This window comes from Heptranchias perlo, unplaced genomic scaffold, assembly GCF_035084215.1.
Source record: "Heptranchias perlo isolate sHepPer1 unplaced genomic scaffold, sHepPer1.hap1 HAP1_SCAFFOLD_768, whole genome shotgun sequence".
Lineage (NCBI taxonomy): Eukaryota > Metazoa > Chordata > Chondrichthyes > Hexanchiformes > Hexanchidae > Heptranchias > Heptranchias perlo.
In genome coordinates, this window is record NW_027139802.1 from 48094 (window position 1) to 61145 (window position 13052).

General features: G+C 55.6%; 1 protein-coding gene across 1 annotated transcript in view; it reads left to right on the forward strand.

Annotated features, from left to right (window-relative positions):
* LOC137319223 (rho GTPase-activating protein 30-like) overlaps positions 1-10435 on the forward strand; it is a 45265-nt gene extending 34830 nt beyond the window's left edge. Inside the window, exon 4 of the mRNA XM_067981527.1 lies at positions 7247-10435. Coding sequence (XP_067837628.1) covers positions 7247-8623 — 1377 coding nt within the window. The 3' untranslated portion in view covers positions 8624-10435. The remainder of the gene's footprint in view (positions 1-7246) is intronic.
* The last annotated feature ends 2617 nt before the right edge of the window (positions 10436-13052 follow it).

The window sequence follows — 13052 nt, forward strand, 5'->3', positions numbered from 1 at the left end:
GATTGGGGAGAAGGTGGGTAGGTGTGGGATTGAGGGATTGGGGAGAAGGTGGGTAGGTGTGGGATTGAGGGATTGGGGAGAAGGTGGGTCGGTGTGGGATGGAGGGATTGGGGAGAAGGTGGGTTGGTGTGAGATTGAGGGATTGGGGAGAAGGTGGGTAGGTGTGGGATTGAGGGATTGGGGAGAAGGTGGGTCGGTGTGGGATTGAGGGATTGGGGAGAAGGTGGGTGGGTGAGGGATTGAGGGATTGGGGAGAAGGTGGGTAGGTGTGGGATTGAGGGATTGGGGAGAAGGTGGGTCGGTGCGGGATTGAGGGATTTGGGAGAAGGTGGGTAGGTGTGGGATTGAGGGATTGGGGAGAAGGTGGGTAGGTGTGGGATTGAGGGAATGGGGAGAAGCTGGGTAGGTGTAGCATTGAGGGATTGGGGAGAAGGTGGGTAGGTGTGGGAGTGAGGGATTGGGGAGAAGGTGGGATTGAGGGATTGAGGGATTGGGGAGAAGGTGGGATTGAGGGATTGGGGAGAAGGTGGGTAGGTGAGGGATTGAGGGATTGGGGAGAAGGTGGGTCGGTGTGGGATTGAGGGATTGGGGAGAAGGTGAGTAGGTGTGGGATTGAGGGATTGGGGAGAAGGTGGGATTGAGGGATTGGGGAGACGGTGGGTCGCTGTGGGATTGAGGGATTGGGGAAAAGGTGGGTCGGTGTGGGATTGAGGGATTGGGGAGAAGGTGGGTAGGTGTGGGATTGATGGATTGGGGAAAAGGTGGGATTGAGGGATTGGGGAGAAGGTGGGTCGGTGTGGGATTGAGGGATTGGGGAGAAGGTGGGTCGGTGTGGGATTGAGGGATTGGGGAGAAGGTGGGTAGGTGAGGGATTGAGGGATTGGGGAGAAGGTGGGTCGGTGTGGGATTGAGGGATTGTGGAGAAGGTGGCTAGGTGTGGGATTGAGGGATTGGGGAGAAGGTGGGTAGGTGTGGGATTGAGGGATTGGGGAGAAGGTGGGTAGGTGTGGGATTGAGTGATTGGGGAGTAGGTGGGTAGGTGTGGGATTGAGGGATGGGGCGAAGGTGGGTAGGTGTGGGATTGAGCGATTGGGGAGAAGGTGGGTAGGTGTGGGATTGAGGGATTGGGGAGAAGGTGGGTAGGTGTGGGATTGAGGGATTGGGGAGAAGGTGGGGAGGTGTGGGATAGAGGGATTGGAGAGAAGGTGGGTTGGTGTGAGATTGAGGGATTGGGGAGAAGGTGGGTAGGTGTGGGATTGAGGGATTGGGGAGAAGGTGGGTAGGTGTGTGATTGAGGGATTGGGGAGAAGGTGGGGAGGTGTGGGATAGAGGGATTGGAGAGAAGGTGGGTTGGTGTGAGATTGAGGGATTGGGGAGAAGGTGGGTAGGTGTGGGATTGAGGGATTGGGGAGAAGGTGGGGAGGTGTGTGATTGAGGGATTGGGGAGAAGGTGGGGAGGTGTGGGATAGAGGGATTGGAGAGAAGGTGGGTTGGTGTGAGATTGAGGGATTGGGGAGAAGGTGGGTAGGTGTGTGATTGAGGGATTGGGGAGAAGGTGGGGAGGTGTGGGATTGAGGGATTGGGGAGAAGGTGGGTAGGTGTGGGATTGAGGGATTGGGGAGAAGGTGGGTAGGTGTGGGATTGAGGGATTGGGGAGAAGGTGGGTCGGTGTGGGATGGAGGGATTGGGGAGAAGGTGGGTTGGTGTGAGATTGAGGGATTGGGGAGAAGGTGGGTAGGTGTGGGATTGAGGGATTGGGGAGAAGGTGGGTAGGTGTGGGATTGAGGGATTGGGGAGAAGGTGGGTGGGTGAGGGATTGAGGGATTGGGGAGAAGGTAGGTAGGTGTGGGATTGAGGGATTGGGGAGAAGGTGGGTCGGTGCGGGATTGAGGGATTTGGGAGAAGGTGGGTAGGTGTGGGATTGAGGGATTGGGGAGAAGGTGGGTAGGTGTGGGATTGAGGGAATGGGGAGAAGCTGGGTAGGTGTAGCATTGAGGGATTGGGGAGAAGGTGGGTAGGTGTAGCATTGAGGGATTGGGGAGAAGGTGGGTAGGTGTGGGATTGAGGGATTGGGGAGAAGGTGGGTAGGTGTAGCATTGAGGGATTGGGGAGAAGGTGGGTAGGTGTGGGATTGAGGGATTGGGGAGAAGGTGGGTAGGTGTAGCATTGAGGGATTGGGGAGAAGGTGGGTAGGTGTGGGATTGAGTGATTGGGGAGCAGGTGTGTCGGTGTGGGATTGTGGGATTGGGGAGAAGGTGGGTAGGTGTGGGATTGAGGGATTGGGGAGAAGGTGGGTAGGTGTGTGATTGAGGGATTGGGGAGAAGGTGGGGAGGTGTGGGATAGAGGGATTGGAGAGAAGGTGGGTTGGTGTGGGATTGAGTGATTGGGGAGCAGGTGGGTAGGTGTGGGATTGTGGGATTGGGGAGAAGGTGGGTAGGTGTGGGATTGAGGGATTGGGGAGAAGGTGGGTAGGTGAGGGATTGAGGGATTGGGGAGAATGTGGGTAGGTGTGGGATTGAGTGATTGGGGAGCAGGTGGGTAGGTGTGGGATTGTGGGATTGGGGAGAAGGTGGGTAGGTGTGGGATTGAGGGATTGGGGAGAAGGTGGGTCAGTGTGGGATTGAGGGATTGGGGAAAAGGTGGGATTGAGGGATTGGGGAGAAGGTGGGGAGGTGTGGGATTGAGGGATTGGGGAGAATGTGGGATTGAGGGATTGGGGAGAAGGTGGGTAGGTGTGTGATTGAGGGATTGGGGAGAAGGTGGGGAGGTGTGGGATAGAGGGATTGGGGAGAAGGTGGGTCAGTGTGGGATTGAGGGATTGGGGAGAAGGTGGGGAGGTGTGGGATTGAGGGATTGGGGAGAAGGTGGGTTGTTGTGAGATTGAGGGATTGGGGAGAAGGTGGGTAGGTGTGAGATTGAGGGATTGGGGAGAAGGTGGGTAGGTGTGATATTGAGGGATTGGGGAGAAGGTGGGTAGGTGTGGGATTGAGGGATTGGGGAGAAGGTGGGTAGGTGTGGGATTGAGAGATTGGGGAGAAGGTGGGTAGGTGTGGGATTGAGGGATTGGGGAGAAGGTGGGTAGGTGTGGGATTGAGGGATTGGGGAGAAGGTGGGTCGGTGTGGGATTGAGGGATTGGGGAGAAGGTGGGTAGGTGTGGGATAGAGGGATTGGGGAGAAGGTGGGTAGGTGAGGGATTGAGGGATTGGGGAGAAGGTGGGTAGGTGAGGGATTGGGGAGAAGGTGGGTCGGTGTGGGATTGAGGGATTGGGGAGAAGGTAGGTAGGTGTGGGATTGGGGAGAAGGTGGGTAGGTGAGGGATTGAGGGATTGGGGAGAAGGTGGGTTGGTGTGAGATTGAAGGATTGGGGAGAAGGTGGGTGGGTGTGGGATTGAGGGATTGGGGAGAAGGTGGGTAGGTGTGGGATTGAGGGATTGGGTAGAAGGTGGGTGGGTGAGGGATTGAGGGATTGGGGAGAAGGTGGGTTGGTGTGGGATTGAGGGATTGTGGAGAAGGTGGGTAGGTGTGGGATTGAGGGATTGGGGAGAAGGTGGGTAGGTGAGGGATTGAGGGATTGGGGAGAAGGTGGGTCGGTGTGGGATTGAGGGATTGGGGAGAAGGTGGGTAGGTGTGGGATTGAGGGATTGGGGATAAGGTGGGTCAGTGTGGGATTGAGGGATTGGGGAGAAGGTGGGTAGGTGTGGGATTGAGGGATTGGGGAGAAGGTGGGTAGGTGTGGGATTGAGGGATTGGGGAGAAGGTGGATAGGTGTGGGATTGAGGGATTGGGGAGAAGGTGGGTAGGTGTGGGATTGAGGGATTGGGGAGAAGGTGGGTAGGTGTGATATTGAGGGATTGGGGAGAAGGTGGGTAGGTGTGGGATTGAGGGATTGGGGAGAAGGTGGGTCGGTGTGAGATTGAGGGATTGGGGAGAAGGTGGGTAGCTGTGGGATTGAGGGATTGGGGAGAAGGTGGGTAGGTGAGGGTTTGAGGGATTGGGGAGAAGGTGGGTCGGTGTGGGATTGAGGGATTGGGGAGAAGGTGGGTAGGTGTGGGATTGAGGGATTGGGGAGAAGGTGGGTAGGTGTGGGATTGAGGGATTGGGGAGAAGGTGGGTCAGTGTGGGATTGAGGGATTGGGGAGAAGGTGGGTCGGTGTGGGATTGAGGGATTGGGGAGAAGGTGGGTAGGTGTGGGATTGAGGGATTGGGGAGAAGATGGATAGGTGAGGGATTGAGGGATTGGGGAGAAGGTGGGTAGGTGAGGGATTGAGGGATTGGGGAGAAGGTGGATAGGTGAGGGATTGAGGGATTGGGGAGAAGGTGGGTAGGTGAGGGATTGAGGGATTGGGGAGAAGGTGGGTAGGTGTGGGATTGAGGGATTGGGGAGAAGGTGGGTAGGTGTGGGATTGAGGGATTGGGGAGAAGGTGGGTAGGTGTGATATTGAGGGATTGGGGAGAAGGTGGGTAGGTGTGGGATTGAGGGATTGGGGAGAAGGTGGGTCGGTGTGAGATTGAGGGATTGGGGAGAAAGTGGGTAGGTGTGATATTGAGGGATTGGGGAGAAGGTGGGTAGGTGTGGGATTGAGGGATTGGGGAGAAGGTGGGTAGGTGTGGGATTGAGAGATTGGGGAGAAGGTGGGTAGGTGTGGGATTGAGGGATTGGGGAGAAGGTGGGTAGGTGTGGGATTGAGGGATTGGGGAGAAGGTGGGTCGGTGTGGGATTGAGGGATTGGGGAGAAGGTGGGTAGGTGTGGGATAGAGGGATTGGGGAGAAGGTGGGTAGGTGAGGGATTGAGGGATTGGGGAGAAGGTGGGTAGGTGAGGGATTGGGGAGAAGGTGGGTCGGTGTGGGATTGAGGGATTGGGGAGAAGGTAGGTAGGTGTGGGATTGGGGAGAAGGTGGGTAGGTGAGGGATTGAGGGATTGGGGAGAAGGTGGGTTGGTGTGAGATTGAAGGATTGGGGAGAAGGTGGGTGGGTGTGGGATTGAGGGATTGGGGAGAAGGTGGGTAGGTGTGGGATTGAGGGATTGGGTAGAAGGTGGGTGGGTGAGGGATTGAGGGATTGGGGAGAAGGTGGGTTGGTGTGGGATTGAGGGATTGTGGAGAAGGTGGGTAGGTGTGGGATTGAGGGATTGGGGAGAAGGTGGGTAGGTGAGGGATTGAGGGATTGGGGAGAAGGTGGGTCGGTGTGGGATTGAGGGATTGGGGAGAAGGTGGGTAGGTGTGGGATTGAGGGATTGGGGATAAGGTGGGTCAGTGTGGGATTGAGGGATTGGGGAGAAGGTGGGTAGGTGTGGGATTGAGGGATTGGGGAGAAGGTGGGTAGGTGTGGGATTGAGGGATTGGGGAGAAGGTGGATAGGTGTGGGATTGAGGGATTGGGGAGAAGGTGGGTAGGTGTGGGATTGAGGGATTGGGGAGAAGGTGGGTAGGTGTGATATTGAGGGATTGGGGAGAAGGTGGGTAGGTGTGGGATTGAGGGATTGGGGAGAAGGTGGGTCGGTGTGAGATTGAGGGATTGGGGAGAAGGTGGGTAGCTGTGGGATTGAGGGATTGGGGAGAAGGTGGGTAGGTGAGGGTTTGAGGGATTGGGGAGAAGGTGGGTCGGTGTGGGATTGAGGGATTGGGGAGAAGGTGGGTAGGTGTGGGATTGAGGGATTGGGGAGAAGGTGGGTAGGTGTGGGATTGAGGGATTGGGGAGAAGGTGGGTCAGTGTGGGATTGAGGGATTGGGGAGAAGGTGGGTAGGTGTGGGATTGAGGGATTGGGGAGAAGGTGGGTAGGTGTGGGATTGAGGGATTGGGGAGAAGATGGATAGGTGAGGGATTGAGGGATTGGGGAGAAGGTGGGTAGGTGAGGGATTGAGGGATTGGGGAGAAGGTGGATAGGTGAGGGATTGAGGGATTGGGGAGAAGGTGGGTAGGTGAGGGATTGAGGGATTGGGGAGAAGGTGGGTAGGTGTGGGATTGAGGGATTGGGGAGAAGGTGGGTAGGTGTGGGATTGAGGGATTGGGGAGAAGGTGGGTAGGTGTGATATTGAGGGATTGGGGAGAAGGTGGGTAGGTGTGGGATTGAGGGATTGGGGAGAAGGTGGGTCGGTGTGAGATTGAGGGATTGGGGAGAAGGTGGGTAGGTGTGAGATTGAGGGATTGGGGAGAAGGTGGGTAGGTGTGGGATTGAGGGATTGGGGAGAAGGTGGGTTGGTGTGGGATTGAGGGATTGGGGAGAAGGTGGGTAGGTGTGGGATTGAGGGATTGGGGAGAAGGTGGGTAGGTGTGGGATTGAGGGATTGGGGAGAAGGTGGGTAGGTGTGGGATTGAGGGATTGGGGAGAAGGTGGGTAGGTGTGGGATTGAGGGATTGGGGAGAAGGTGGGTAGGTGTGGGATTGAGGGATTGGGGAGAAGGTGGGTAGGTGAGGGATTGAGGGATTGTGGAGAAGGTGGGGAGGTGTGGGATTGAGGGATTGGGAAGAAGGTGGGTAGGTGTGGGTTTGAGGGATTGGGGAGAAGGTGGGTAGGTGTGGGATTGAGGGATTGGGAAGAAGGTGGGTAGGTGAGGGATTGATGGATTGGGGAGAAGGCGGGTCGGTGTGGGTTTGAGGGATTGGGGAGAAGGTGGGTAGTTGAGGGATTGAGGGACTGGGGAGAAGGTGGGTAGTTGAGGGATTGAGGGATTGGGGAGAAGGTGGGTCGGTGTGGGATTGAGGGACTGGGGAGAAGGTGGGTCGGTGAGGGATTGAGGGACTGGGGAGAAGGTGGGTCGGTGTGGGATTGAGGGATTGGGGAGAAGGTGGGTAGGTGTGGGATTGAGGGATTGGGGAGAAGGTGGGTAGGTGTGGGATTGAGGGATTGGGGAGAAGGTGGGTCGGTGTGGGATTGAGGGATTGGGGAGAAGGTGGGTAGGTGTGGGATTGAGGGATTGGGGAGAAGGTGGGTAGGTGAGGGATTGAGGGATTGGGGAGAAGGTGGGTAGGTGAGGGATTGAGGGATTGGGGAGAAGGTGGGTTGGTGTGGGATTGAGGGATTGGGGAGAAGGTGGGTAGGTGTGGGATTGAGGGATTGGGGAAAAGGTGGGTAGGTGTGGGATTGAGGGATTGGGGAGAAGGTGGGTAGGTGTGGGATTGAGGGATTGGGGAGAAGGTGGGTAGGTGAGGGATTGAGGGACTGGGGAGGTTGGTGTCGAGATGTCTCCCGGGTCTGAAGACTTGTCCATGGCCCCGTTGACCTGTCTCCTCCCTCTCTCCCCAGGTCCATTACGAGGAATTCTCCGTCGAGCCCCCCCTCGAGGAGATCTGGAGCCAGGAGGAACCCTCCACTCCGCCCGAGGTGCCTCACCAATGTCCCCCACCCGACCGCCCGCAATCGGGAGGGACAGGGACGATCCCCGCGCAAGAAACTGAGCCGATGCTCCCCGACCACCATCCCCAGAGCCTGCCCGGGCTGGTGGAGTGGAGCGTGGAGGCTGGGCACGATGGCTGCTCGACCTTATGGGGCTTCGCGTTGGAGGAGGAGGCCGGCAAGTGCAGCAGGGAGCTCGCAAACGACGGTTGCTCGACCGAGGGGGGCTTCGCAAAGCAGCAGGATCTTGTCCAAGGGAGCACAGAGCCGGGGAACACTGACTGCTCGACTGAGGGGGGCTTCGCAAAGCAGGAGGAACACGTCGCTGGGAGCACTGATTCCGAGAACCCCGACCGCTCGACTGAGGGGGGCGTCTCGGAGAGCGTGCAGCCCAGTGAGAGTAGCACGGAGTCCGTGAATGCCAGCTGCTCAACTGGGCGCGGCTTCACGGACCGGGAGAAGCCTGGCGAAGGGTGCCCGCAGCCCGATAATGCCGGCTGCTCGACCAATGGGTGCTTCTCAGAGCAGGGGGAGCCTGACGGGGGGAGCGCGGAGCCCGGCGATGACGGCTGCTCGACCGACGGGGGCTTCGCGGAGCGGGAGGAATGCGGCGGGCAGTGCGCGGTGGCCGGGAGCCGCAACCGCTCGACCGACGGGGGCATCACGGAGCAGGAGGAAGCCGGCGGGGCGAGGACGGAGCTGGGGGCCGTTGGCCGCTCGACTGGGGGGGGCTTCGCGGGACGGGAGGAGCATCCGGGTGTCCCCGCGCCCGCGCCCATGAGGCTGGAGTCCTCGGTGGTGAGGGTCCAACAGGTGAAGGCCCTGCCCGTCGTGCCCCCCAAGCCCCATTACGCCAAACTCCCCCCGGCCCTGAAGGTGAAGAGGAGGCACGAGTTCGTGGAGCCGCAGGCCGGCGACCTCCGGCCGTCTGCCGACCCCCCCGAGGCCTCCGCTCCCCCTCCCCCCGCCGTCCGGTGTGCCGCCTGGCGGAGCAGCGGGAGTCTCTCCTTCGATGAGGCCGTCGCCCTCGCCCGACAGCGCAAGAATGCTCCCTGCCAGCGCCCGCTGGCCTTTCGCCGGGGAGACTCTCTCCCGTCTTCTCCTCTTCCCCACTCTCCTTCTCCTCCTCCTCCTCCGCCCCTCGGAGGGGGCCAGCTGCCGTGCCCCAGGGACAGGCTGAGCCTGCCCCGCCTCCCCGACCCGCTGCGGCCGCCAATCGGGGCGCCAGCCCCCGAATGCCAGCCCCGCTGCCGCTCCCTGGCACTGGAGGGGGAGGAGTCGGAGTGAGGGAGGGGGCCTGGTGAGGAGGCGCTCCCGGGAACGGCGTCAGGTCATGTCACGTCACCCGAAGGGAGCGTCACGTAACGTCTTGCTGAGGGAGCGTCACATAACATCACTCTGTGGGAGCGTCACAAAACGTCACACTGAGGGAGCGTCACAAAACGTCACACTGAGGGAGCGTCACATAATGTCACACTGAGGGAGCGTCACAAAACGTCACACTGAGGGAGCGTCACATAATGTCACACTGAGGGAGCGTCACAAAACGTCACACTGAGGGAGCGTCACATAACGTCACACTGAGGGAGCATCACATAACGTCACACTGAGGTAGCGTCACATAACGTCACACTGAGCGAGTGTCACATGATGTCACGCTGAGGGCGCGTCACATAATGTCACACTGAGGGAGCGCCACATAAAGTCACACTGAGGGAGTGTCACATAACGTCACACTGAGGGAGTGTCACATAACGTCACACTGAGGGAGTGTCACATAACTTCACACTGAGGGAGTGTCACATAACGTCACTCTCAGGGAGCGTCTCATCACATCACACTGAGGGAGTGTCACATAACGTCACACTCGGGGAGCGTCTCGTCACATCACACTGAGGGAGCATGACATAATGTCACACTGAGGGAGCGTCACATAACGTCACACTGAGGGAGCGTCACATAACGTCACACTGAGGGAGTGTCACATAACGTCACACTGAGGGAGTGTCACATAACGTCACACTGAGGGAGTGTCACATAACGTCACTCTCAGGGAGCGTCTTATCACATCACACTGAGGGAGTGTCACATAACGTCACACTGAGGGAGTGTCACATAACGTCACACTCGGGGAGCGTCTCGTCACATCACACTGAGGGAGCATGACATAATGTCACACTGAGGGAGCGTCACAAAATGTCACTTTGAGGGAGCGTCACAAAACATCACACTGAGGGAGCGTCACATAACATCACACTGAGGGAGTGTCACAGAATGTTACACTGAGGGAGCGCCACAGAATGTCACACTCAGGGAGCGTCACGTAATGTCACACTGAGGGAGCGTCACATAACGTCACACTGAGGGAGCGTCACATAACGTCACACTGAGGGAGCGTCACATAACATCACACTGAGGGAGCGTCTTATAAAGTCACGCTGAGGGAGCGTCACATAACGTCACACTGAGGGAGGGTCACATAACGTCACACTGAGGGAGGGTCACATAACGTCACACTGAGGGAGGGTCCCATAACGTCACACTGAGGGAGCGTCACATAACGTCACACTGAGGGAGGGTCCCATAACGTCACACTGAGGGAGGGTCCCATAACGTCACACTGAGGGAGGGTCCCATAACGTCACACTGAGGGAGCGTCACATAACGTCACACTGAGGGAGTGTCACATAACGTCACACTGAGGGAGCGCCACATAACGTCACACTGAGGGAGCATCACATAACGTCACACTGAGGGAGTGTCACATAACGTCACAATGAGGGAGCACCACATAACGTCACACTGAGGGAGCGTCACATAACGTCACACTGAGGGAGCGTCACATAATGACACGCTGAGGGAGCGTCACGTAACGTCACCCTGAGGGAGCGTCACATAATGTCACACTGAGGGAGCGTCATATAATGTCACGCTGAGGGAGCGTCACATAGCGTCACACTCAGGGAGTGTCACATAACGTCACGCTGAGGGAGCGTCACATAATGTCACACCGAACGGTCAAAGCAGACTGGGTGTGAACTGAACGAGTTTTTGTGCAAAAAGATTTGTTTTCCGGTCAATAAAAGCAGGATAGAGAGAGAGAGGCGTCTGTCTGTCTGGCTTTCTGTCTGCCTGTCTGCCAATGGGCTCTGGTCTGTCTCCTGCCGCGATTCGGGAGCCCTCTGGCGAACTGGGTCTCTGTCACCAAACGGTTGGGGATGGCCGGCTAGTCCACCGTGTGATGCATCACACGAAGAACAGAAAGGGAGTTACAGACTGGAATCGAATCGAGGGGTTCGGGGGGGTTTATATATAGAATAACAGATACCCAGGAGTGAGTTACAGACTGGAATCTAATCGAGGGGTTCGGGGGGGTTTATATATAGAATAACAGATACCCGGGAGTGAGTTACAGACTGGAAGCTAATCGAGGGGTTCGGGGGGTTTATATATAGAATAACAGATACCGGGGAGTGAGTTACAGACTGGAAGCTAATCGAGGGGTTCGGGGGGTTTATATATAGAATAACAGATACCCGGGAGTGAGTTACAGACTGGAATCTAATCGAGGGGTTCGGGGGGTTTATATATTGAATAACAGATACCCGGGAGTGAGTTACAGACTGGAATCTAATCGAGGGGTTCGGGGGGTTTATATATAGAATAACAGATACCCGGGAGTGAGTTACAGACTGGAATCTAATCGAGGGGTTCGGGGGGTTTATATATAGAATAACAGATACCCGGGAGTGAGTTACAGACTGGAATCTAATCGAGGGGTTCGGGGGGTTTATATATAGAATAACAGATACCCGGGAGTGAGTTACAGACTGGAATCTAATCGAGGGGTTCGGGGGGGTTTATATATAGAATAACAGATACCCGGGAGTGATTTACAGACTGGAATCCAATCGAGGGGTTCGGGGGGTTTATATATAGAATAACAGATACCCGGGAGTGAGTTACAGACTGGAATCTAATCGAGGGGTTCGGGGGGTTTATATATAGAATAACAGATACCCGGGAGTGAGTTACAGACTGGAATCTAATCGAGGGGTTCGGGGGGTTTATATATAGAATAACAGATACCCGGGAGTGAGTTACAGACTGGAATCTAATCGAGGGGTTCGGGGGGTTTATATATAGAATAACAGATACCCGGGAGTGAGTTACAGACTGGAATCTAATCGAGGAGTTCGGGGGGTTTATATATAGAATAACAGATACCCGGGAGTGAGTTACAGACTGGAATCTAATCGAGGGGTTCGGGGGGGTTTATATATAGAATAACAGATACCCGGGAGTGAGTTACAGACTGGAATCTAATCGAGGGGTTCGGGGGGTTTATATATAGAATAACAGATACCCGGGAGTGAGTTACAGACTGGAATCTAATCGAGGGGTTCGGGGGGTTTATATATAGAATAACAGATACCCGGGAGTGAGTTACAGACTGGAATCTAATCGAGGGGTTCGGGGGGTTTATATATAGAATAACAGATACCCGGGAGTGAGTTACAGACTGGAATCTAATCGAGGGGTTCGGTGGGGTTTATATGTAGAATAACAGATACCCGGGAGTGAGTTACAGACTGGAATCTAATCGAGGGGTTCGGGGGGTTTATATATAGAATAACAGATACCCGGGAGTGAGTTACAGACTGGAATCTAATCGAGGGGTTCGGGGGGTTTATATATAGAATAACAGATACCCGGGAGTGAGTTACAGACTGGAATCTAATCGAGGGGTTCGGGGGGTTTATATATAGAATAACAGATACCCGGGAGTGAGTTACAGACTGGAATCTAATCGAGGGGTTCGGGGGTGTTTATATATAGAATAACAGATACCCGGGATTGAGTTACAGACTGGAATCTAATCGAGGGGTTCGGGGGGTTTATATATAGAATAACAGATACCCGGGAGTGAGTTACAGACTGGAATCTAATCGAGGGGTTCGGGGGGTTTATATATAGAATAACAGATACCCGGGAGTGAGTTACAGACTGGAATCTGATCGAGGGGTTCGGGGGGTTTATATATAGAATAACAGATACCCGGGAGTGAGTTACAGACTGGAATCTAATCGAGGGGTTCGGGGGGGTTTATATATAGAATAACAGATACCCGGGAGTGAGTTACAGACTGGAATCTAATCGAGGGGTTCGGGGGGTTTATATATAGAATAACAGATACCCGGGAGTGAGTTGCAGACTGGGGTCTAATTGAGGGGTTCGGGGGGTTTATATATAGAATAACAGATACCCGGGAGTGAGTTACAGACTGGAATCTAATCGAGGGGTTCGGGGGGTTTATATATAGAATAACAGATACCCGGGAGTGAGTTACAGACTGGAATCTAATCGAGGGGTTCGGGGGGGTTTATATATAGAATAACAGATACCCGGGAGTGAGTTACAGACTGGAATCTAATCGAGGGGTTCGGGGGGTTTATATATAGAATAACAGATACCCGGGAGTGAGTTGCAGACTGGGGTCTAATTGAGGGGTTCGGGGGGTTTATATATAGAATAACAGATACCCGGGAGTGAGTTACAGACTGGAATCTAATCGAGGGGTTCGGGGGGTTTATATATAGAATAACAGATACCCGGGAGTGAGTTACAGACTGGAATCTAATCGAGGGGTTCGGGGGGTTTATATATAGAATAACAGATACCCGGGAGTGAGTTGCAGACTGGGGTCTAATTGAGG